At 48.0% G+C, this 27,475-nt stretch overlaps 1 protein-coding gene across 1 annotated transcript in view; it reads left to right on the top strand.

Moving 5' to 3' along the window:
* Positions 1-27,475, top strand: part of sli (slit guidance ligand) — a 408,240-nt gene that overhangs the window by 148,477 nt on the left and 232,288 nt on the right. The window contains exons 5-6 of the mRNA XM_077643187.1: positions 12,492-12,563; positions 15,539-15,610. Of these exons, the coding sequence (XP_077499313.1) occupies positions 12,492-12,563; positions 15,539-15,610 (144 nt within the window). The remainder of the gene's footprint in view (positions 1-12,491; positions 12,564-15,538; positions 15,611-27,475) is intronic.

Genomic DNA, 27,475 nt, shown 5'->3' with positions numbered 1-27,475 from the left:
TACAGACGCAAGAAATAGGACGGACGTTGGGTAAGTTATGTGGTGGCATGCCAGGCTTCGGAATGGGACGCAGTCAGACTCTTCGAGGAGAGCTTGCTTACGCTTGCTCGGTGGGTAAATTGCGTAGGTGGGCCACACACACCTGATCGGCTCCCGGAGTACTACGTGCGGTAGCATGCTGCAAGGCATGCTCCAGCTCGAGCATGCTAAAGGCTCTGTCATGCGGTTCGCTGTCCCCGAAAGGTTCATCCTTCTGGTACGTGATGTCTGTGGGGTGAGGCGTCTGCGGAAGAACACTTGAGCGGCCTGTTCGGCGAGTTCCTTAGCGATGATTCCTTCTTGGAGGGCCACGCGCGCCGCCCCGTCCTTCTTGCGCTGGCCGACAAGAGAGCGCAGTAGAGCCCAAACTTGTGACGTATGTGATGGATTCACAAATTCTCGTCTAAGGGTCCGATGTGAGCGTATTGGTATAATCCTGTACCGCCTGTACTGACCGAGAATCCGGCGCCTTCTATTATATAAGGTGAGCCTGTCATGCGCGGGGTGGTCAGAAGAAAACCGTAGGCTCTTGGTGGCTCTCCGCTTGGCTTCGCATAGCTGTCATATCAGCAGGTCAATGTTCCTGGCTGCTGCCCCAGTACCTCATGGTATTGATCCCAGTCTGTGATGTGGATTAGCATCTGACTTCATCTTCCTACTGGCGTGGTCTGTGCGAAAACACACGAGTATCGTAATGTAGTCGCTTCCCATGCAGTCTTTCTGCACCTCCCATCGAAGCAGCTGCGCTCCAGATAATATCTAGTGACATGTCTGCCCTAGACGCGTGTGTGTTTGGAGCGCTTCCATGAGGACACTGCGGGAGGATAGTCGTAATTAGAAGTAAATCAGAGAGCTGTTGGACGATTAGCACTAGGTGCCCACGGGAAAACCATAAACGAGGCAGTACAGGGGGATATGGGCGGGAGAACGTTCGAAGCACGGGAAGCTCAGAGTACCATTCTATATGAAGAACACCTGAGAAAATTGGACGATAACAGGTGGCCAGCTATTTAAATACCTTTACAGAAAGATCGTTGACTCAAATTGGCGGAAAAGAACTAGGAAGCTAACCAGTACGTTTGCCGGACACGAGGACGGAAAAAGAAAGAGCATCAAACGAGAGGTTAAAAACGCGGAAGGTAAAAATTGGATAAACTCAATGGAAGAGAAGCATAGTGTAGCACTATATCGATACTAGAAAAGGAAGACCAGGAAGGAAGCGTTTTATGACAACTCAGAGGCAGTGCCCTACTCGTTGAAGCTAGGTCAGGACGTCTTAGAACGCGCAGCGACAAAAAGAAATTTAACGAAGAAGGTGACACATGTGCTGTGTGTGGTAAATCTGTAGAAAGAATAGAACACCTCATACTAAAATGTGATTTTATCCATCCCGATCTCGATGCAGGCACATTCACTCTTCCTGAGAGCCTAGGGTTATGAGATAACAATGTTCGTGTAAATAAATCTGCGGAGGAAATTAGCAAAAAGTGATTGGAAGATAGGTGGTTTAAATGCAGGGAGGTTACATAAGGTTAAAACTGTAGTAAGAAGTATTTAAAGAAAATGGCGAATTTTAATAACTTCCAGCACAGTTAAACAAAAATAAAGGGAAAAAAGCTGAGCATGGTGGCAACTGCCATTTCCCCGTTTCAAAGGGGACACTCCTACCATCCATCCATGCATCCACCGTGTTCTGCCAGTGACTGCGGCGCCCACTTCCTTTGCAGCGGTGGACATATCCAACAACCAGCTGAATAATGTACAGATAGGAAAATACCTGACAATCATTTCTGCTGTTGCATGCACCGAATCGGGCTCGAGTTCTGCCGCTGGTCGCTTCAAGCCCAGTGCGGCTTCTGTGCTGGCCCCGAGAGTGAGTGACGCCAGCGATAGCGGGCGTCCACTCTCGGAGTGTTCCCACGCGCTTCGCGAGCGGCCCTCGTGTCGCTTCACGCAAGGTCAGAGGGGCCAGCTGCGCCAACAGCGCTGGTTGCACCTGGGCGGCCGCTAATCCGGCGCACTATCCGTGGCGCACGAACACCTCTCGGGCCCTTCGCACGTGGGGGACCAAACAGCAAGCGCCAACTGTGCTCGCAAGCATGACCCTTGAAGGTGCGCAGCTTTTTCGCTGGTGGGAGGTTAGGCAAAACAGCAGAGTATTAACAACAATGACGTCACCAGAATTAAGAAAAGATCAAATGCGTCTAAAGGCCACTGCGTGCGAATGAAAAATGTAGTCTTATACAATCGGAGGAGGAAGTTCCGCGTTAACTTGCCCCTCCTGACTTGAAGAAGCTACCATTTTAATACCTGTTATACGCTAGGCGTAATAACTTGTTACATCGAAGCTCTGAACGCCTTCTAGTTTATTTCTATCACCATTTCTCTGCGGGTGCATACAGTAATAGCATTTTCTAGAGTAGATGTAATGCAAGCTCATATTTTTTTCTGGCGAACGGCACACAGCCAAAGAAAGGAAGAAGGAAGAGAAGAAGGACGAACACAGCGCTGACTGACAACTGTTTATTCAGAGACGCACACACAGCTTAAAAACGCTCAGACCAGCGCAGGCGCACACCGTGAAAAGGGAAAAAAAAAAGAAAAATAGGAAAAAAGAATCTCATCACATCTTTATCGCGAAAACTTTGAAAGAAACGCCTTTTCTGCATTACACAAAATGACCGAAGTATCGCTGACACATTCTTACCCAGCTCTTTGAGTATAGTATGTCTCTATCGTTTCATGGGTTGTTTTTAACTTGCTTCTGCTCAGAATCCTCACTGCCGAAAACATCGGTGTGCAATCCTTGCAAGCTGCGCAGTGCTAGACAAGGTTAGCACCTTCCCTATTCCTTAGATCTCTTGCGAACTCCCTGAGCCGGTCGTTGACGCAACGCCCCGTTTGCCCGATGCAGGACCTGCCACACGTCAAGGGGAATTCGTACAGAACGCCTGTGGCGCATTTCGCAAAGCGGTTCCCGTGCCTTTTTTTACAGCCAGGTTTTTTTGGTTTCACCTGTGATGCGTCGGGCCAACTGGCCAAGCTTCCGAGGGTCTGATGTGCCGGTTTGCCACCTTTTTGAGGCCATGGGATAATTTGTGCACGTAGGGCATCACTTCAGGCCTCACTTTGGCCTGCAGAGGGGTTATTGCCTCCTTACGAGTTCGGGGCTTCAACTTCTTCAAGAGCGCTTCTGCAACAGCGAGAACAACCGACCCAGGGAAACCGGCGGCCTCAAGCCTAGCCAATTGATTCTCAAAACTATCTTGCATATCATGCACACAAGATTTTCGGAGTGCAGACTCTAAGCAGAGTTTAGCGATCCTTCTCTTCACAATTTTTGAATGGGATGAATTATAAGGCAATTGCTCTTTTCGTGCTCTGGGCGAGTAAGACCAGCGAACGTGCTTTTTCATGACCCTAATTCTTACATCCAAGAACTGCAAGCTGTCTTCAACCGGGAGCTCGTACGTGAAAGCCAGCCCCCTGCCATGCTTTTCGAATTTATGCAGTGCACTCATAAGTGCATCCTCATTGGGAATGGCGCAATGTTTGCTTAAAACAATTAAAAAGTCATCCACGTAACGAAACGCTTTTCAAACACAGTCAGTCTTAGATTGCTTAAAATGATCGCTCAGATGGCGATCAATTGACGCTACAAAGATATCACATAAAACCGGAGCAGCACATGACCCAATGCATATCCCCTTCTTCTGCAGATAAAACTCCTTGTCAAACGCTATAAATGTACTACACAAATAAAATTCTAAAAGCACTAAAAAATGTTCTACATTCATCCCCGACGCATTTTGAATCTTAACGGCTACGTTATCGCCAATACATTCCATGACAGCAGCAAACAGTGCTTGATGCGGAACGGAATAAAAAAGGTCGTCAACATCAACCGAAAAGGCATATCTTATATCCTGGTTGTCATTTAGGAACTGAACTACATCCATAGAACTCTTCGCCAAAAAGTATCATTTATCTTGAGGTCATTCAACACTCTTTGACGGAATCTGCTGACATTATTTTGCCATGTTCCCCTTTCACTTACAATTGTACAGTCGTCAGTCAGCGCTGTGTTAGTTCTTCTCTTCCTTCTTCCTTTCTTTGACTGTGTGCCGTTGCGCAGAAAAAAAAATACGAGCTTCAATCAATAATACCGACCAGCCCAAGAACTAACTCTACTGTTGTAATGCAAGTTTTAACAGTAAATCCGTACAGTCTTGCGGAATCGGTTTCGTGTTTTGAGACAAAAAAATTTAAAGCCTTCCTAGAAACATAATAAACGTAGTGGTTTTAGCACGGTTTTGTAGTCAGAAACACATCTGAAGGCTTTTATTTGGCCACCCAAGCAGCACAAGTAATTGGCCCAACATTGGAACTTTATTGGCAAAGCTGGCCCTACAAAGGACCAGGATGGGACCATCCTGTTGCAATATTCGGCCGATGACCTGTGCTGCTTGGGAACAGTTTGCAATAAGTGCCTCTGTATAGGGCAGACATAATCCAGCACAATCGTTTTAAAAATAACCGGGCCTCACTGTGGCGCTGCTCTCTGGTATGCACAGCGACGTTTGTTGTGCAGTGTTCATTTGGCTTCTTCGCTGCCGATGGTTGCGGCGCTGACAGTGCGCCGTGTCATGGCTCTGTAACCGCGGCGGCTCGATGGCCAGCGCCGCTTCCAAGGTGAGCACACCGCTGTCGACGGCAGCATGTTGGGTCCCATTCTCCCCCTGCATTGATGGCAGTGCGGCGGCGTGCCCTTTCGAAGAGAAAACTGCCGCTACAGCGTGGAATTACGAAAATGTGGTGTTCTCCCAAGACAGGGTGGTACCACAGATTGTTTAAACACTGAAGTGAAGTTAATTCCGCCGAAGTACATCAACTTTCGGATCTCATCTGCCGAGAAACTCGGAACCTTGTGAGCAGTCGTTACAATCTCTCAACGGGCGTAGCACATTCCACTGAATTCTATTCACCTGGATACAATACATTTCGGTTCATTCCCAACAATGAGGATTGCTTGTTTCTAACTGCATTTGCATATTTTCGAAAGACTTCCACTCAGACAGCTTCGCATTCGCCATGGAATAAAGTCGCCTTTTGTGGCTGCTGATTTCAGCAATTGTCAGGATGCAGCGCACCTCGTAGCAACTGCGCCCCCTGCACTCGTTCCTTCCTTTCTATGGCGTACCCGGCTCTGTGTGCTGCGCCTTTCCATAATTAGGAGCTCAAGGAGGAAAGTAACTTGCAAGGGTGGCAGATCGGGCTAGTTGGTATTTTTCCATAATGCGATACAGCGCGAATAAAGACGGGGACGAAGCGAGGTGGTGTCTTGTCTCGCTTCGTCCCCGTCTTTATTCGCGCTGTATCGCATTAAGGAGGAAAGGGTGGTTTTCAGTGGACTTCTGCCGGCCTACGTCATCGACGCACGTGCTTCTTGGTTTTTGGTCTGGGGCGTCTGCATGGTGTGGGGGCTAAACATGCGGCTTCTACCGGGAGACACAGCAGGTGCGACGCGTCTCTGATCGGGAGAAAATAGCGGCGAGGAGACGACCGACTCAGTAGCTCAGTGGGCGTCCATCGGGCCCTTTGACGTGAGGTTGTTTACACGGATTATGCTGCAGTCAAGCTGTATTGTGCAGTGTCGGAAAATTACTTTTTCTTCCAACTGCAAAAATAAAAACTGTCGCAAGCAGAAGGCAACTGGTAAAACCTACAGTGAGATCACTCGAGGGTTTCGAACTGATTGGAGTTGTTCAACACGTGCAGTTTTACATTTCGCGTCCTCTGAAATGTGGGCACTGCGGCTGGGCTCCGGACCAGCCTTGCGTCATTTGCCCTCCTTTGCGAGATTTTGCCATGGCGCCCGGCTTTCTTCTTACTACAAATCTTCTTGTAGGGGACAAGACTCAAATACTTATATCCGTGAAAAATTTTTGACCTGCGCTGTTTTAACGCCGTTGGGCTCTTCCAAAGTCACAGAAAAACAAAATTCAAACTTTAGTGTGTCATGATCCCACACACAAATAAAGATTTCGAATAACAGAAATGACTTGACAATTGGCAAAGCTGCTGCACAAAAAGCGTATTACGAACGATCGGGGGTACTTTTCTTAGCTGCGTTGTTTTCATCATAACAGGTATCTTTACTTGAAACCCCGGTTTTTATACTAGGTTCGAACCCTCACATGTGTTCTTTGGACAAGGCCTAAGTGATCTGATAAAACCCAAGCATCAAAACGGATCCGAAGCCATCGGTCCCAACCATTTCCGCAGCGCAATAGCTACCTGGAGCCATCTTTGATATGCTATAGTGAATATCAAGTTTCACTAAGTAGAGGCAGTGAAGTCATGGCTGGTTCTTTTGTCTTGCAGCAGGGGTGCGCCGCCTGAGACGGTTTGGTGACTTGAAGGCTCGTTGTATCCGACGTGCTCCGTCGGTGACGGTATAATGAAGACTTGCAACAACGGAGGGCAACGCGAAAATGAACTGACGTTTACATACAGGAGACTTACAAATCGTACAGCATATTAAAGAGAGTGACAGATAAGGTGGAACTGGCGAACAAGGGAAATCTTCCCTCCTCGGCATAGCCGAAGATGCAGAGCGTCTAAACCTAGCCCACAACAGCGGATTGGGCCCCCGGCCTTGGTTTTAAACCCTCGGGAGTAAATCTCGCCTCCAGGAAGCACCCAATAGCAGCAAGCCACAACACGATTGGTGGCTTGCGGCCCCCTTATACTTTGACAGTATTAATCATTCTTCTCCAAAACGCAAAATCCATAAAACGCCATTAAATCATTTACAAAATGCGATGCATAGAGCGATCTCTGCTAAAGTGATTGGCTCTCCGAATTGCGTGTTCCGTCCTACTAGTCAAGAAAAAAAAAACTAGTCGAATTCCAGAGACCTTTTCTGCACGTGTTAATCCGGCACCTTCCTGGAATACATTCAGTTATGACCTCTCGCAGTTCACACGCTTAGGGCATTACAGTAAGCCGAAAAGGTCACTGTCCAGCTATCTCCCCGTCAGGGGGGGGGGGGGGGCGGGGGCTCTTTGTTGCACCCCTCTGCTGCCAGCGGTTGTGTGAAGGGACGGCCAAGGGTCGAGAGAAGCTCTTCGGTTTGCATGCACAAAGTCACTGGCCCTGGCCTTCTGACGAACCGTTGACAGGCGGCCACACGGTGGTGCCTGTCTCCACAACGGCTGCCGGTGTTGTTGGACAGTCCGGCGCCATCCTCCATATACCGGAGACGCACTAACGGAGACGTATACCGGTTTACCGGACCCATCCTGCGCACGCGCAGTGGCTCCCCCTGGCCCAACAATGCCATTGCGCATGCGCAGGTGGGCTCCGGCAAACCGGCATACGTCTTAGCCAGTACGTCTCCAGTGTGCTAAAAACGTCTTATATCGACCCTCCTGTCTAACGCGCCTGATGCTGATTCATGGACCCCTACACGTCCCTCCAAAGATTCTATAAGGAGCCCAATGACACTTTGGAGAAGGATTTCATTTCATGGGTAGATGATCAACATAACACTACCCTTAGGGCAAACTTGACAGTGCGTCGGGACGCAATGGCTCATCGCTGGGAGGGGGAAGAAAAAAATGTGCGCGCATTGCAACTCACGATAAAGGCCATGCACAGCAAAACTCAGCGTGAAAATAAGCATCCCAGCACTTACGGTCAGTCTTCAAAACTGCTGCCGTCCGCTTACGCACGCAGCATTGACTCGTGCCGCACTTCTCGCTCACTGTCGCAGACACCTGGAGTCCCCCAGTCCTACCCTCTGCCCATGTGCGTGTCTGAATTTACGCCTCAACCTGGCGTACTGCGCACTGTAAGGAGCATAACTGTTAAAGTGCCCCTTGAGGATGCTTTTGGGACGAGTGGCACCGACCGTGACGCTGATCGCGACTGTGCACAACGCCCCGTTAAAGGGCGTTCTTTGAGGTGCACTCCCCATTTCCCATGCTCGCACTGAGCCTTTTCCGGAGCTCGGGACCCTATCCAAGTCGCACTTACCGGTCGGGCTGGTTACACCTGTCATGGCTGGACAGAGTAAAAGGCGCACTGTGCGGTTACATGTCCGGCCACGATTCAATTCCTGCCACCTCAGCTCGCTCGAAATAGCCTTCACCGTCTGAACGCGCGACTACGGAGACCGCGCGCACAGCGTGGCTAGCGCTGGCCGGCCGCCTAGTGTGTACTGAACTCAGACGCTGAACTAGCGGGCTGTCCGTTACCTGAGTGCCGCTCGGCGATAGATTCCCGCCCACTGGCCTCTTTAGTGACCCGAGCGGACCTTCTGTATGTTGGCCCGTCGGCTTTGTCTCATCCCTTTCTGAAATAACCGCAGTGGCGGTAATCTCGACCTCTGCTTCTGATGCAGAGTTGGCACTGTACGCCTTACTGGACGCTTCGCGCGCTTTGCATACTAATCTTTGCTTTTGTACTAGCAACTCCTCGCTGGTACTGCCTTTGCGATCGGCATCCGCCGCTTCTCGCGACTTCCCTGACAATTTTTGTCTTTGTGGGCTCTGCAAATCTTCACCTGCGGCTGCACTTGAGAGGCCTCGCTCGATGAGTGGGCCACCGCCTCCACGTCCTCGACGTTATCGCTCTTGAATGAAATGTGAGAATCATCCAGGTTCGTCGCGGACATTTCTAACTCGACATCATGACCGTCATGCGAATGCAACGGTACGCCTTCACTGCCGGCTCCTTACATTGGTTTCAATACGGATCTGGCCTCTCTTCCTGCAGGGCATTCGTCCTTACCGTCGTCCCACTCTTCGATGACCACCAACGAAGCAGGCGGAGACTTGGCGCACGCAGCCATTGCCTTGTCAGCGCCGTCAAACCATTCCCTATGAATGCCATTTTCACTACCCATGTTGCAAGGTTTTTCATCTCTCAGGTTGTTTTAATTTCCTTGTGCTTGATTCGCACACCATATCATTCCCTAGCACAGGCGTCGTGACCGCTGGCTTTATGTCTGGTGTTATGTTATTACAAGCCTCAGCCTACTGCACCGCTTTCCCTCAGCTAGCTTCAGGTCGACATCCTCCAATAAGCAGTCCAACTGTAGCAAGCTCATGCCGAAGCTTGGCGCCTTTCTGCCGTTTAGCCTCTGCAATTCAGCCTTCAGCGCCCTCAATCGTCAATGGCTCCTCGTGATCTTTCCCGTTGCCTCTGCCACCCATAACTGAATGCGTTGAACTCTGAATTCTGTTCTGCGCTCCTGCTCTATGTGCTCAAACAGATTAAATGGGCAAAAAGGTCAGACAGGAGAAAGTCACTCTTCCGAACACCGCAGTCCCTCGCTGGCCGTTGCTGGTCTCCGGAGTAGCTGGCCGCTTGCGATAAGCTGCCGTTCGCCGTCCGCCGTCTTCGGCTGTCGTCGCTTTTCCTGAAGGGCTGCAGCCTCGCGTAGCGGGTCCACTGCCGCAGTCCACGTCGCCGTCTCTGCTGCTGGAGCCTCCTCGTGAGCTGCCACTCCTCGCCGCCTTCACCTGGTCCTCCCAGTCCGCCGATGCTTGTTGCGGGAACGCCGCCCCTTCCTTGCCTTCTCTTCTTCCGTTTCTGTCATCCGATAGCAACGGAATCCTTGTCGACTCCGCCAGTAAAGTTCTGGGCTACGTTTAGATGCTCTGCATCTTCGGCTATACCGAGGAGGGAAGATTTCCCTGTTAGCCAGTTCCACCTTGTTTGCCACTCTGTTTAATATGCAGTAAATTTTGTGAATCTCCTGTAACCAGTTCATTTTCTCTTCACTTCTCGCCGTTGCAAGTCGTCATTACACCATCACCGACAGGGCACCTCGGGTGCAAGGAGCCTTCAACCGAACCGCCTCTGACGGCCTAGCCATAACTTTACTGAGGCCTCAGAAACCTTGATCAAAACTATGCCAGATCAGAGCACACAATTTTAAGCAGCATATATATTTGAGTATTTAAAGCCGGAAAGCCGTTTTATAAGTTATCCTTGTTACGGAGCTATACTGTGTAAAAAGTATGAAGAACAGGAAGAATTTAGCCCACCTCCCAAGTTATAAGGTCTCTTCGATTTGGCCCCACTTTCTGGACCAGTTTAAGTAGTGCAGCACTTTCGCATTCGTTTCGCCAGTGCAACGAGCGCCTGCTGCGCTTAAGTCTTCGTTTTACAAGCGCCAGCCTAGTGCAGCACGAGCTCTTGGCTGGCTGGCCCAAGTGGAATGCAGCTGTAGTGCAGCAGTATGGCGGCGCCACTGTGTATAAGTCGGAGGCGCGGAGAAGGTATGACAGCAGTCCCTCAATGAAATGATGGCAGTTCTTTCTTGACAGGGGGAGGCGAGTAACTTTTCGTGTCGTCGTAATTGTAAATCCAAGCGGTCAAGTATAACCACAGGGGTAGCATTCCAGCGCATATTCGTAAATTGTCTGTGCGTGTATAAATTCAACGACTGTTTTTTTCTTTCTGTGAAACGACTATTTCCGGGTGCTGGTTCATGGTGACGCTTCTTTGGGATTTCCTGCTTGGAAGTTCTTCACGTGGTTCGGAATTTTGACGCGCCTTGATGCCGGCGGCACGCAGCTGACTGTAATTTGGTGGCGACGGCAAGGCTACACTCTTAATCTCGTTACGTTTATTAAAGGCACGCATATGTAGGCATGCAAGGTAGTTCATAACGGTTTGGTATAATCTACCCCCACAGCACATTTATAAAAGGGTTTGCATGCTTAGTTCCGCATTCCGCATGCAAACTCTTATGAAATGTGCTGTGGAGTTAATTTATAGCATCCCGCTAACTTGTAGGAAGGTGTACATGGACCAGACAGGCCAGTGTATTAATGAACGTCTAATGGAACATAAGCGTTCGCTAGGAACTGGTACCGGGCCACATTTGCCGTATCATTGCAAACACTGTGGCAAAGAAGATTAGAAAGTTTGTGAAGAAAAGCTCCAAAACACTCAGATATTATGTAGAAGGAAGGATAAGACTGCCCGTGAATTGCTAGAGGCCCACCGGATTAAATAAAACGGGAGTTGCTGTGTTAGCACCCCATCGCTTGTCATTCATAAGAATGAACGTATGTTTTTAGATAAGTTTAGAAACAATTGATTCCCTTTTGCACCCTCCATTGTAGTATCCTTGCCCTCGCACATGTCATTTATCTGGCGTTGTATAACTTTTTGTCTCCCCTTCCACCACGCCTTCCTTTGGCCATAAATAAGCAGGTCTTGAATTTAATAAACCAGTTGCAAGTAGTGCCTGTCTCGTGTTATTCTTTGTCAGCGTGCTGTCTTTTGTGCACTTCATCTACTCAAGCTATGCACCAACTTGCCCCAGAACGTGTTCTGTTGTTATCGAGAGCGCTGCATACGGCGTGTGGGGAGAGATGATTATTCAAGTAAGGCTGTAAGCTGGCCTTCCTAGAAGAAGGCAACCGTTATATACAAGGGGCGCTGCTATTTTGCTCGCTGCGGTGTGCAGCTTTGCAACAGCACCCCTGACGTTTCTCCCTCGCCCTATCTGTGCATGTATTTTTTCGTGTCATGCGCAGTGACGCCTGTTCCGCATGGTCTGAGCCGCTCGGATGCCACAAGAAAAAAAGCTTTACGCGGCCTGTTTCGTGATCTCAGCTAAGAAGAGGCTTCGTGGTTGGTTGTCGCGTTCCTTTTTTCGGCACCGCTCGCGCCTCTGTTGGCTACACATGTTGGAAAAAGCATCCATGCATTGCGGAGAAGCAAACTCTTCAGTGCCTGAGTCCACATTCTGTTCTCGTGCTCCGTCCGAGTGCAAATGTTCACTGAAAATGTTCATTTGTTATCAAAATGTTAAAAAGCGTGCAACTTTAGGACGAGTGCTGGCTAACTGTTAAAAAGGAAACACTTGTGACTAGTGGCATTTACAACGGAAGCTGGCACCCATCCACATGAGTATTTTCTTCCTAACTTATTGAGATTGGTCTTTGCGGAGCCGACGCATTGCTAGAAAGGTGTGGCATTCGTTGGTACAGTATTTTTCTTAGAAAAAGCAGGTTCGGCTTTTAGCCTATTTAGCTTGTACCTGGTCTGTGTATCAAGATGCCCTTCTCATCTAGTGTTCTGTTGCAAACCTTCTGAGCCTTGAGCTATAAGTGACTCCCACACTTGCGTTGCGTTTATGGGTCAGTGATTCGTTCCAGTGTCAAGCAGCTTAAATCCGCCTCATAAGGTAAAAGCCCATTAGTGGCACCTCCCGCAAGCGAGGAAGGATGTTCAAACCACTGCGGGCTACGGGACGTTTGATAGCACCCATTTTGGTACATTTTTCTCAACTTCACAAATCGGGACGTTTTTTGCCGGGGACGTTTTTTCTGGGGACCTTTATTCCGGGCAAGTATTTTCCGGGGACGTTTTTTCCAGAATCCATCAGCTCCTAACTGTGTCTGTAATTCTCGCTTGTGTCGCAGGGATTTGAGCCACAACAGACTGGCCGCGCTAGGGGAGAAATTGCTGCGAGGGTCGACACTCCTCAAGAACCTGTAAGTATCACCCGGTGGAGTCAATCTCTAACGCTGGCAGCGTTGTCGCCTTTGCTTATGCACTACGTTACCGAAGCTGTGAGGGGCCTCACGTTTCGCGAGTTCAAAAGGTGCTGGAAATATCGTCGTTTACCTTTGCGAAGCATGTGCCGGCGGGTTTTTTTAGAATACTTGGTGAACAAAGTTTGCCGTATTGCCTATTTTTTTTTTGTACAAGTCAACAAAGGAAATGAGATGAGAAGATATTCTATCATCGCCATTGGTTTGGATCCAAATTAAGTGAGTAATTACTCATTAATATCCACCCAACACCAGCCACGCGGAGGGACACCAGCGATGTAGCTGCTGCACCAGTTGCATATAACTACGCCAAAAGTGCTCTACATTATCAAGGCTGCGATTTTGGCTGCGATAAGTGGGCTCTACTTATATGGAAGGGAAATTACTGGCGCTTCTCTGTCACAGGTACACTTACTACAGGTCCCTCCAACACCAAAGTGAGCGAATTCATGTGTCCTGTTTTGCGACTACATTTCCCCTTGGCGTATAACATCCGAGACTCTTTCACCTTTAAAACAAAAAGTTCGTCTATTTGTTCAAACTGGTAGTTCGCTCTCACGTCGGAGCGACCTGTACGTCACAGATTCGTGGATTTAGAAATCAAATGGCCCCGCCTGCCGAGTGTTTGTGTAAGTCACTGCGTGTCATTACAGCACCTGCCGGCTCTCATGAAAAAGCGCCGTGCATGAGAAGTGGCAGCAGCATGGGAGAAAGTAGTGGCCAGTTTTACAGTGTTAGGGCATTTAGGAGTCAGCCTGTGGTTTTTATGGATTGCAACAGCGTTGCCGTTGGAATCCATAAAAATCACAGGTTGACCGGTGTTGGAGTCGGAAAGATGGACGTTGGCAGACGGCACGTCGCGATCCTTGTGCCACGTGAAGCCCGTTGAGGGGACGGACGTCTTCTGTTCCTCCATAATTTAGGTGAAATAAAGTCAGCTGTTTATGGTTATCCATGGCGTTCGCTAACTTCTGAACTGCTGGAGTGCCATCCATTGAGGCATCGAAAGGGGGCGTCGTGAGGCGAAGTCCCCGCAGGTGTTGGCGCAATACGAGAGCGCAAGGTCTTCATTGCGTTCTGCGCAGTGGAAAGGCGGATATGCATTGAGAAGTGCTTGGTTGATTGAAACATGTCCTTTGTTGAAAGCCCTCACTAGCACATTGCTCGGGGCATCTGTGCAGGCACATATGTAGCCGCACAGTTGTCACGGCAGCCGAGGCGAGTGCTGATTCGGCCGTCGCGGACTGCCCTACATCTTGACGTTCGGGCCTGCTGCCACACATTCTCAAAATATCTGAGAAGTACAGTCGCGAGTAAGAAAGATTAGCGCAGTGACGTCACCGGTGCAGTGAAAATCACACCTTGCGGATGGCGTGGCGCCGTGCTTTGCGAACACACCTGGCACTTCTGTTATCGGCGTGTTCGCAACCGCAGCGCCGAGCGTTGTTATCTGCCGCCGCTGTCGCACGTCACTAGTGCTAATCTTTTGCAGCGATAGCTGTTAGGCGCCCGTCCTTGTCATTCTCGTCGCCGTCGGCGTAACCGGTGGGTGCGTTAATGTCACGGTCTCATGAAATTCATGTTACATGTCACGTCACGGTCACGTGACATTCATACATGTCACGTGGCCTTAATGTGACGGTCAATCTGGGTCACATAAGCCTACCGGTGGCTCTGTTTGGAACAGCGGCCTGTCAATGCAAGGGTGCATCACTTGACCACTACTCCAGTGCGATATGAGGTCACTTTATCTTTTCTGCCTCACAATAGCCCCAAAACTGAATGCCTACACAGCCAGCGCTGAATCTCGCATTACACAGTCGTAACTGTGCTGCGAGTTTCTTTTTTTACTCGAGGCTGTACCGTACGCATCCATCTCCTGGCGTTTGGCTGATTAAAGAGATAAGAGAAGACTTTCCCAGCGCGGTTCCCCATGCGAGCACACGCTCCGCCGACGCGCAAGGCCGGATTGTAGCGCCTTTCATTCGAGAGCTAGCCCTTTATGATAAAGCTGTAGCACTACAGATACGATACGCAGCTAAATTTTATCCGCTTGCTGTTGATGAAGTTCAACCAGCTGATGTGCGCTTTTGCCGAGGTTATGCATGCATTCCTTGCCGGCAGCAAAAGCCGGCGGCCAATAGTTGAGCGGAACGTATCCCGATTCTTTTCTGATTACAGCCCACAGGAAGCAGCTGACGAATGTAGAAATCGCAACGACCACATCAGAGTCAATCACCCTGCAGCGTCGATCGTCTGTGGTCATACCAGTCATATACTTACTGCGTATAGCAAACAAACACGCGATAATCCGAGAGCACGGCGTGTCGACTGATGAGCAACGCACAAGCAGTTCTTCCCTCCGATGTGGTGTCGACTGGAAGACGTTAGATTGCGATTGCTGATCGCATGCTTTTGAGGATTTCTCGAAGCTCACAGAGCATACTGTGCACCGAAGACACACGCTAGCGTTGCCGTCGCCGAATATGTACGGGTGCGATCAGCTGTTTGTGTTGCAGTCTGCGGCAGCCGTCAATAACTTCAGGTCGTTGTTTTCGATCCCAAGCATCCTATTTGTGCCGTACGTGTGCGTAGCAACGAGACGCAGCAGGGCGCGAAGCTACGGCGAGCATATGCCCTCCCTCCGTGATCCGTGTATAGCTTGCCGCCGTGATGGCCGCGGATGCTGGTTCCGGTGGCCGCCAGACCATGATGCCGTTTCCTGTCAGGGCCGAACTGGCTGGCAGCCAGCGGCTGTCCGAGCCCGGTTAATCGAAGAGGCCCAGCAAGTAAGGGGTTGTTTTTTCGGGCGTGGTTAATGGCCTAACGTTGCCCGTTATGAGCAAATGCTTTTCTGCATTTGAGAACGCGTTGTTGGGAACTTGTTCTTTACACCGCCCTTTGTTTCTTCTCAGCCAGGTGGACAACAATGAGATTTCCTGCATTGACGACGCAGCTCTTCGTGGCCTGAGGAACATGGAGATCTTGTGAGTGCTTCTCCTCGCTGCTTGCACTTTCGCGGGGACCATTTTCCTTCACTATCGCGAGACACGATTACCCCGCACCTTTCAGCGCTTAGATAAACAATGCTGAGCTTGCCATTCTGCGAAAACGTCGCCGAGGCGATCGTCGCTTGAAAGTAAAGGCCGCTGCACGATCGAGGCGAACGCGACCGTGCGAATGGGCGCGTGAAGCCTGTTTCACATACAAGCGAACCGCTCGCGAATTCCGCCGCCGCGGCGAACACACCCTCTCTCAAGCGGCGGAGAAAGCTCCAAAAGCTGGGGCGGCTAGGTTCGGGAAAGTTGTAAATTTTCGCGGCGGCGACGCGGCAGCACCGCATGTCAACCAATGACGGCCCCGCGTTGCCACGCGAGTATGTACGTTGCACATACTAACTTTTGTTTAAAAAAGAAATTGTATAAAGTGCTGTTTAATGCTTAAAATTCAAGAATTATATTTATGTAAATGAACTGTGAAAAGAAATGACAAAAAATGCGTTTATATTACGCTTTTTTGTGTTTCCAGGCCACCAAAACCGGTTGCAGGCGCGTATCTTTTGCCAGCAACGTTGGTTTTCGCAGCGGTGGGAAACGCGCAGCGGCGATGCATGTGAAACGAAAGCTCGCGAACCGCTTCGCAGCGCCGCGCCGCTGTTCGCTCTGTTCGCCAATTCGCTTGCATGTGAACCGCCCTTGAGGACGCGCGGAGCGTAATAGGTTCGCTGCATGCGACCAGCGCTCTGATTGACGCGCTCGTCAATGCCGCCCCTGCGGCGGCAAAGGCATATGTTGTAGGAAACCATCAAGATATTTAGCGGTTGAAAAATACCCACATTGATTGTGCTTCACTTGAAGCATGGATACATGTTTAGGTGTGATATTTTTCGTGGACGGCAAAACCGCGATCAGCTGTAATTGCCAACCCTGACGTCCGCGTCGCGAAGACAGGCACAATAAATTTTTCCACACCCCAGGCGAGCTTCATCTGAAGCAGCGTCGCGCAGATTGATTCATCTTTGCTCTATTTCTATTCCTGAAAGTTAAAAAAAGGTATCACACCGTGATCGTGTACAACTAGTTCGATCGCTAATCGTCTAGTGTCCGCTAAAAACTGGCCATATATGCAACTGTTCTCACTACGGTATTGGATATCCCCCCCCCCCCCCAATATCTGAACAGTGCCCCGATATAAAATTACGCTATCCTCAAATGTGCAATAACGATTTCACAACACCGACACGATTCGTATCGCTAGCTAGGTTAGCAGTAGATATTCAATCGTTTGCAATTACAACCTGGAAATTCACATTGAATTCTCAAATAGCTAAGATCAGGTAGAGCTTAAATCATCAGTTATTCTATTTAGCACGCTGCAGCCTTTTGTAGCTTTTTCACTAATCTATGTACGCTAGTTGTCATCTATAAACGTTAGTTACCACTGTAATGTAAGCAGGCCATCTCCCCAATTAGCTGTTATTGCAGAAGACATTCATTCATTGACACAAGAAATGTGTGTCTGAATTATGTATATTAAAATTTCATATTTTAGTACATTGCGGTCAAATACGACTAATAAAAAAATTATGGCATTCCCAGTAATTTGGATTATGTAAGATGGGATGTAGCTACAGTAGTTCTGAATTTCACAGAAGAGTGACCGTGTAATAATACTAATTTGTTCTGTCGTGTTTTTCAGTCCATTTGAAAAGCCAAAATAGAAATATCGAAGTGTGCTTACAATTAAAGGGGCCAAGTTATGTATCACTGGGCTGAAATGCACAGGTTTGTTTTTCGCACATTGACAGTGGGCCACCTGCTTTACTTTAGCAATGATTCCTGAGCTCATATTGCAATGGCAGCAGCGCAAACCAGCCTGGAGAGTTTTGCTGAGAGCCAGTCAGTGTTGACATATGCAGAAACAAGCTGGCATGCTGTTTGTGCAACTCCAAAGAATTGTAAGACTGCCCATGTGAATACAAGACAAAGTGGTTGCCTAGTACTCAGTAAAAGGCCATACGTGCCACCTCCAGTATAAACGTAACGATATGTGGGAGTTCGTAACGGGCTTACAGCTCCTGGACGGCCCCTGGTTGAGGCTGGGAAAGACTGCTTCGTATATTCAGGGAAACAGGATACATTGACCATTAAAGTGGTTATCTCAAGCAGAATTTGTAGTAATAAATTTACAGGATGAAAGCTATGTCGTCGCAAAATACAGTCAAATAAAAAATAAGCATTCGACCATGTGTGGGGCATACATGCATATGTCCTTTGGTATGGCTGTACTGCGATGTACGACTACTGTGATTTATGACTTTTTTCTGATCAGAAAAAAAAGTCAGAGATTGTAACACTTATTCTGGTTCTCAAAGCAGCAGGTAAAAGTAAGCATTGTATAACCAACTTCTCATATATAAAATTTGTAACGTGCTATCTGTTGCTTATTAGCAACACCTTCAGCAAAATAAAGCTTATTCCATTGCCAGTTTGGTTTTCAAACTCCCAAAGTTCTCTTTAGGCGTACTTTATGCTAAAATAACTTTGTCATTAACCTAAATTGCTTGAAGGTCTTTTCCTAGGCTATGTCTACTTTGCTGCTTCATAGAGGCAGTCCATGTGAATTTAAACCGTGTTAGAATGGCTGCATGTAATTAGGCATACAAATGTCATGTTTTGTTGCCTCCTCTTACAAATTTATGGCCTAAAATGATAATCCTCTTAGGACCTTACATGAAAACAACACTTGTGACTAATGAAAGCAAAACGGCCACTCCATGATTAATTTAGCATTGAGGACAGGTTTCTGCTTTTCCATGTGCTCCACTACCGTCATTGTAAGAAAATCACCGCAGCTGTAAACTGACTCCATTCAGGACGACAGAACCGTATGTATAATTTAGTCTCATTATAGAGGCGAAGGAGGCACTCTTATAAACGCCGTAAATGCCAGCTCTGAAACATTTCTGGCCGGCCATTTCAGATCAGGATCAAATGACACACGCACGCACAAAAGTCATGTGTAAGCATAAGCATCTAGTATTTTAACCACATCACATAATGGTAGTCTCTACATTGCTTCACAAGACACAAGTTAGCATACAAGCACAAAGGAAATGCTGACACATGTGGGCTTGTAATTGATGTCTAGCTATATACGCAGTGCATGAACTTAGGCGTACAGAGATAGCCAGTGCATAACGTGGAAGTTAACAAATACGCATCGGTTCTGTAAATCTGCTTTGGTAATGCTTGAAATGGATCAGCAGGGAAATTCTCAATGGACACGTTATACAAGTAGGATTGCGTTGGTTTTGCGTGGTGAGTAAAAGAGTAAGTATTTTATCAGGCCATTTTATTTTAATATTTATTTACCCTCAACTGCCCTAAATGACAATACTTGAGGGGCAAGCTCGGAAACGGTGTACCAGCTACTGGGTGAAAGACCAGGTTAAAGACCATTCCAGCCTTATGTGGTCTGAGCATAAAGTGACATTGAAATGGTGTAGCTTGAGTCGAGGCATCAGAGTGTTAGTGCGGCTGGTGAGGGAGTTTCAACAGGTGATTTGGTTATGCGGTTGTAGAGAGTGGAAAAACCTGCAGCTTGTACACGAATTGAAGAAATTTAAAATTCAACTTAAGTGCTGTGACATTGGAGTTTTAAAAATAGTCAGAGAATAAAACAAGCAGCTTGGATTTGAACTGATCCCAGGACTTTAGCAAAGTTAGATTTGATTCATATATGACATTTGCATACCCCAGCCTAATTTGAACTCGAGTTTCGAAATCGAGTAACTGCAGGTGATGCTCAAGAGATGTTGCTACATAAATATCCTAGACTGTGGGTATGAAAAAAAGACAATAGTCATTGAAGGCAAGAAAACAAAGGGGAATGTTTGTATATTTTTAAAAGGGAAATGCTCCCTCAAGTTTGAATGTTGTTCACATTGCTGCTCACAAATTCAGCAACTTGAAAATAATCATCTTTGAATCAAACTTCCGCACGCATCATGACAGAGAAGTGCGAGAGCCGTATCTCATTTATAGATTCTAAACAGCTTCCTCCGGACTTAATGAGAGCCGTGGGAAACTCAGCGGCCTACAGAAAGAACGAAATTCATAATTTATTATGGAAAACATGCTATTCTTTCTTAGTCATGAGCCGCAAGAGAAACTCCAGAAAAGTTTTTTCGATTTCTTTTTCGAAGTTATTTTCAGTCTTAATTACTTTTTACTAATTCATCTCTATTCTATTAAAAAACAACCATGCCGCTGGTGGGATTTATGGATCTCACCGGCGGCATGGTTGTTTTTCTGCTGCTTTATAAGTAATTTTCTTTAATCTAATTCATTGGCACTACACATTAAAAAATAGAAACATTCCCCTGTGCACCTTGGTTTCGTGACTGTTGGCTTCCTTTATATGTTTATCAAACGAGCCCCTCACACACATACACACGCGCACGCACGCACGCACGCACACACACACACACACACACACACACACGCACGCACGCGCAACATACATGCGTACGTACATACGTACGTACATACATACATACGAAAAAGAGACTTCCAACAAGGGGTAACACGGACAGTTGAGCTAGTTGGTGCATCATTTTAAAACTTTCGAAAGCGCTGCTACGGGGGACACCAAGAGAAAGAAGACGAAGGACAAGCGCTAGGGGTAATTCAAGGATAAGGGGTAGTTCGAACGAGCCATATAATAACACTCGAGGAAATCCATAAAGTACTGTCGGCTGGTAAACAGACATCACCGGGCCCTGATGAAATACATTACGAGATGCTGGTACACCTTTCCGAAGCCTCATTGGAAGCAGTTTTAAAATTATTCAACAAAATATGGAAACGGGGAAAAATACCAAAAGGCTTGACAAAAAGCAGTTATTGTGCCATTCATGAAGCCTCGAAAGCCACCAACGTCCGCTGGTAGCCACAGACCCATAGCACTCACAAATTTCCTCACCAAATGTTTCGAAAGTATATTGAACATCACGTTAATGTTCATCCTCGAATCCCGTGAACTTGTTGACATCCACCAATGTGTATTTAAAAAAGGATGTTAAGAACTGACCATCTCGCCCTCCTAGAAAACATAGTACGAGAAGCATTCATGCACAAACAACACTGTCTAGTTGTATTCTTTGACATGGAAAAGGCTTACGACACTACGTGGAGGTTTGGGATTCTCCGCGGCCCAGCAGCCATATAGGTATCCGTGGAAGGATGCTGAACTCCTTGAAAGATTTCCTGTTCGACTGTTCACTTCATATATGCCTGGGTTCAACACTGCCTGAAAAAATATTTCTGGAGAATGGGGCACAGCAGAGGTGTATTGTAAGAACTATGCTTTTTGTCGCAAAAATGAATTCCATCGCTAAAATAATTCCTAAGACCGTGATGTACTCATATATGTTGACGACCTTCAAAGTAGATGCACATCATCCTGCTTTTCAACCTGTGAGAGACAGATACAATTCGCATTAAACAGAGACACATTTCAGTTCTCCCCCGCAGCAAGCAGTTGCAGTTCTTTTCTCTCTCAAAAGAGGCGTGCAGAACGACTCCACCGTACAGCTAAATGAAACCATGCTATCAATAAAGCACGAACATCAATTTTCAGGCGTAACATTAGATAAAAAAACTCACAATCTTGCCGCACATAAAGACGCTGAAAAACAAAGCATGCCAACCTCTAAACACACTCAAAGTGCTCTCACGGAATCATTGTGGGTCCGATAAAACATGTCTTCTGCACATCTATCGCTCTTCGGTATGTTCCTCCTTGGATTATGGGTGCATTGTGTACGGTTCAGCAAGTCCGTTGTACCTAAAAAAATTGGATCCAGTACGCAACTCATCCCTGCGCCTCTCGTGTGGCGCATACAGAACATCTTCCATAGGCAGCCTCTTTTGCAGAAACAAATGAACGCTCACATAAAATCAGAAAAAACACCTTTAACTTGCGCATATGTGTGTAAAGTAAGATCTCCACCAAAACACATATGCTATACCCAGCAGTAACGAAATCTTCTAGAATAATATTCACATGAAAACCTCAGGCTGCCAGGCCACTGGTCTTGCGATTACAAGAGATATGTCAGAATATGAATATACGGGACACATTACCTCACACTGCCCAAAGAGGAGATCCACTACCTCCGTGGGACAATTTTCCTGCAATATGCGATTTCAGTCTTACATAGTTTCGCAAAAACTAGACTCCACAACAACATATCATACAAGAATCTCTTGCACTTGAGGAAAAATACTGTTACTTCACAGATTTTTATACTTATGGTTCGAAAACGGATGTTTACGTAGGAAGCACAGTTGTGCGAGGGAGTTCGGAGGCGGTAGTACGGCTTCAACAGTGCGCATCCATCTTCACTGCAGAATGTTACGCAGTCTGTATGGCCATAGAAAAAATAGTAAACGAGAATCGCACAAGCAGTATTATTTATACAGACTTTTTAAGTGTACTTACAGCTCTTCACTCTATAAATGCAATCACACCGCTTCTTGGGGACGTCATGCACCACATAGTAACACTTACAGCTCGAGTACAAAACATAAAACTCTGCTGGGTCCCAAGTTATGTCGGTATAGAAGGTAATGAGAGAGAAAATTTGTGCGCTGCTCAAGCTCGCGGCTAGGAAATAAAGTATTAAGGATTGCATGAACTTAGTGCAACAGAAATTAAGAAACAAATTGCAGCTTGGAGAAACGACTTAAGTAATAAACTACGCTTAATAAAGCTGGTTTTAGGTGAAAGGAAGTCATGTGTGCACCAGGGGCGTTTCAAGGAAGTGATTATCGGCCGTCTCCGTATAGGCCACACACACCTTATGCACAATTTCCTGCTAGCAAAACAAGAAAAACCTGTTTGTGAAGAATGCGCGGATGAACTTGTGGTTAACCACATTTTTTTCTCTTGTGCGAAAGTGGAAAGAGTAAGAAAAAAATATTTATTCAGTTTTATAACACATTCCTTTTCATCCCACACTGCTTTTAGGAGATAATGCGGCTGCCGACATGTGTTGCATATTTAAGTTTTTAATAGAAGCAGGATTTCTCAAGAAACTATCAATGCTGACCAACTGCTTTGCTAAATTGTTGGCAGACCTCAGCCTCTTTCTCATAACTGAGAAGAAGGCTGAGGCTTTTATTTCGTTCGTCGGGAGCCTTGAGATCATTGCCCAGCCAAAATAACTGTTGAGGTTACCGAGCCCTCTTCAAAGTTTCTACTAATAGCAATCTCTGAAATTTATTTCCTTTGTGATCACTAGGTAGTACTAACACTTAGGCCCTCTACACCACCGATGGTTTTGTAGTGATAGCTACACTAAGCCAGCCACTTCGCGAGGTCAGTGTGGCTACGCGCTGAGCCGTGGCACTACCGCTCCGCCAGCTGTGCGCATGCGCGGAGTGAAGTCATTGCCCGCAGCTGGTGTGCGCGCCGCGCGCCTCGCAATTCGCCGACAGCGGAGCAGACGCCGCCCGCCTCATCAGTTGTGCGCATGCGCGGAGTGACGTCAGAGCACGCAGCTGGTGTGCGCTAGCATTTCGAGCCTTCAGCGTGGCAGCGCCATGGCCACCGTGGCAGCTGCCGGCGGCGCGGCGCGCCGTCGAAACCGAGGAGGGGAGGAGTGGAGAGGGGGAGAGAGTGAATCCACGTCCAGGAACGAAGATGAAGGAACGCCCAGCGAAACGCAGTGGCAAAGACTAACTGCAATTCGGCCGAGCGAGTTCCACTCGGCCAGCTCTAGCTATCACGTCACTCCAGGTTTAACCAGAGCTAAACTGCAGCCATTTTTTTCAGTCATGTAAGTTTCAGCAAGAAACTTCGTATATAACATGTGCTTGGCGCATGATGGCCTTAGCTGCGTATGTGCATAGAACACAACACAAATATACATACATACATACATACATACATACATACATACATACATACATACATACATACATACATACATACATACATACATACATACATACATACATACATATGTACATACGTATATACATACATTGTGGGGGTTTAATAGGGGAGATAAATACGTTCTCCCCACTTAATCGCGGCTGGTATCGTTCAAAACCGCCAGACCCCACCCCGTGATCGCGTACGCCAACGAGCGTACGCCGACCACGGCGGGCCCGGCTCTGAGGGAACCAGCGAAAGACACACTGGCTGACAAAACGCATTTATTGCTACATCACCAATAACGCCAGCTATCAACAAGTCACGCTAATGAATTGAGGTTGTCCGACTCACCAGCAAGGTTACGAGCGAATGTTCGCCCACGCTAGGGCAAGCGATACTCCGAGGCCGGACAGGACGAGATATGGGAGCATGGCTCCCCGCCACTTCCTCGGCTCCGCTCGTCGCGAGAGACACAACCGCTCACGATGCCGACGATCCCAGAAGAGCGTCCGCTCCCCCGCGCGCGCTGCAATCACGCCCTCTGTCGCGCTCCTGTCGCCCTCTCTTGTTACGTTAACCGAGGAGTCACGTGGCGCGCCCCGAATCGAGGCGAAGCTGTTCCTGCAGGGTGCATCGCGGGAAAGCCTAGAAAAAGGGGATACATACATACATGCATACATATACACATACATACATACATACATACATACATACATACATACATACATACATACATACATACATACATACATACATACATACATACATACATGCATGCATACCTACATACATACATACATACCTACATACATACATATATACATACATACCGTGCAGACTAACATGGCAGGTTTCAGTTCTAATAATGATTGGTCGCGAGAGGTTGCTTGAGAAGAGCAACCTGGTTCTCGCAACTCCACCGGTAGCAGCACCTGCCATTGCGGCAGTGGCGAATCGCTTAACCGCTGTACCATTGCCCCAGGAGTGCTATGAGGATTCCCAGGGATCTATGAATGTAAAGTAGAGAAGGACCAGTTCAGCACATGTGGGTATTGACCAGTTATGGTTATCCGAACCACTTCCGTCCGTGTTCAATGGCTTCGAGCACCTGAACCGAAGTGTTAGCGCACCTAATTCGCATGTTGCCTTGCTACGGAAATTGACCGTCAATTTTTTGTAGGCACAAAAAAAAACACGATGTAACATAAGAGGTTTGGTTTAAGGGGTTTAACGTCTCAAAGCGACTCAGGTAATGAGGGGCGCCGTGGTGAAGGGCTCCGGAAATTTTGACCACCTGGGGCTCTTAATGTGCACTTACACCGCACAGTACACGGGCCTCTAGCGTTCCGCTTCCGTCGAGATGAGACCGCTGCGGCCGGGATCCTGCCCGCGTCTTTCGGGTACGCAGCCGAGCGCCATAACCACTGATCCACCATGGGGGCTTGTAACATAAGAGGAAGCGCCACTTCGTGGTAATATTATTTCGGCCACATAACTTGCCTATACAGCTTTTATGATCACATGCGCGAAGAATCAACGTGTGGAGGAAGAACGACATGGCAATCACGCTCTAAGGATTTTTCTCGACCGCACGCAACGATTTACTTGTGCACAAGCTGTCTAATGCGTTTGTCTCACAAGTGGCAGGCTTTACCGAGCTGGAGTGCCGTGGCTCCTTGCATAGTTCTGGTATGGCTATTGCGGCTGGCCGAGTAACATAGCAGACGAAGTCGGCAGTTTCGTAAGAACAGTTGGCGTGGTCACTGATGAGATCTTCATAAGAAATTTGCGCTCGCACCGGCGTAATGTGGTGCTGTTGATAGCCAGCGCAGGAAAGTGCCGGCGTCGCAGCTGGCTGTCAGAGGACTCGCATTGACATACATCACATTCACGTACGTCGGAGCAGGATGCAAAGGACGTGAATTTGTCCGTGGCAGTCCTAAATAAAACAGTATATGTTGGGCTGGCAGGCGTGATAGGCTGTCAGTGCAGCCAACCATGTGCGGTTGGGGAGGCGTTTGTGCCGGCGGAAGTGCGGCGCATTTCCGGCGGGCCGCCAGACGAGTTCTGCCGCGGGCTCCTCCGGTCACGACTGAGGGCCACACCGCTGACCGGTTCTTTCCGAGCGCCGGCGTCGTCAGTTCCAATCGGGCTACAGTATCTGGCCGCGCTGTTGGCGGGAGCCGCGGGTCACCATCTCACCCGGGCGCGATTAAGATGGAAGGGGAGATTGCGTGATGACAGGGTGATGGCTGCCCCGGGCGCGACGAAAGGCCGCTTCCTTTCGGCGGTCGTAAGTGGCGCCAAAGTCGTGACAGTAGAGCGCTTGGCCAAATCCGCAGCCTGCTTGCGGAGGCCACTTGTCGGCGTGTCCACCTTGAGCGCCCTTTTATTAGAGGGGGATCTTGGCCAGCGTTCGCGAAGTGGCGCTGCTGTTGTGAAAGCAAACTCACGCGGCTCCAAAATTGTAGCAGCCGGCGCTTCCAAGTTTAGGTCGGACGCCCGCCGCGTCGGAAATAGAGGTTGCCAGCGGTTCTCAAGGTGGGCGAGATGAGGCGCTCCTGTTGAGCCCGCGATTCGCTGGGCGGCTGACGCGATTTCGTGATGATAGTTTCAAAGCACGAAACTCTTTCGGCTGCTATTCCGGGCAGACCCAAGCGAACATAGTCAAGAAATCGCGGCAAACTCATCTCCGCAACTAGACCAGAGAGTCAACTCTATCTTGAATGCGAACTTTCTGAAACATGGACGAAAATTTTCCCTCCATATTGTATCCAGCATACAAAAATTGCACGACAAATATGAAACCTAATGAGGGAAACCTGTGATAGGAGTTGGATTTACGCCCTCATGATTACTTCTGAGAGGTGGGTGCAGGCGGCGTGTGGAGGTGAAGTTGGCAGCCCACTTAGAGCATCTCTAGAGCCCGGAGCACCGCTCGCCTTAATGCGCGATGCATGAGCAGCAGTGCGACGTGGAACATCACTTGAAGGATTTCCCGGAAAAAGTACCCTTTTTGATATAACCGCCACCCTCGCGAACTTGGAACATAACGAAAATTTTCTTGCGGAATTATAGCTGACTGCCAAAGCAAAGCGTTCAAATCAGACAAGCGTTGTTAATATGGCGAGAACAAGATATTGCTGCGGAAATCATCCCGATGATTACCGTTCAGATGTGACCATAGAGAGAGAAAGAAAAACGAATGCATAGAATGGTTGGTTGGACCCTCACTTCAGGAGCCCATTGGCTTTTGCCGAAGCTCTTGCCCGGCTCAACAACAAAATCTGGTCTTCTGAATGTGGGCTGGACAGGGCCGCCTCCCAGCCCTCAGCTGTTCGACTGTTGATTCCTGGTATAGCTTGGTTTTTCTGGCATGCCCATATCATATGGTTGAAGTTAGCCACTTCAACGCAGAAGGTGCAGTGCGGATTTTGCCAATTTTGGAATATACAGCTTATTTTGATGGGATATAATAAGTTTTCGATGGCAATTTTCTTATGTTGACCCCTAATATATTTATGCGGCTCTTCGTATACTATCGTCATTCATCCCACATAGTGGAGTAAATACCTATAGCTTAATAGCGTTTCGAAATAATTATGCTCCTGGAAATGTTGTGGCACCCGGGGTACACTGTAAAAAAAATTTGCACCCTGAAGGGTGCATTTCCCTGTCTACAACTCGCAGTCTTGCACTCTCCCAAAAGGGCGCAAAGTATGCTTATCACACCCATAGTAAGGTAGGGACCATTACAGTTGAGCCCTTTTTCCGACTGCTTTAAAATTTCATAGGTTTTGATTGCTTTAAAATACGCTGATAATTTTTTTTCTTGGGGAGGGGGGGCACTCTTCGAGGGAAGCTAAACATTCCCTACTAAAAGCTGCCCACGACCTGTCTAACTT

This window comes from Amblyomma americanum, chromosome 1 (assembly GCF_052857255.1).
Source record: "Amblyomma americanum isolate KBUSLIRL-KWMA chromosome 1, ASM5285725v1, whole genome shotgun sequence".
NCBI classification, from domain to species: Eukaryota; Metazoa; Arthropoda; class Arachnida; order Ixodida; family Ixodidae; genus Amblyomma; species Amblyomma americanum.
Note: the sequence above shows the minus strand (reverse complement) of the source record. Positions and strands in the feature narration are given on the sequence as shown.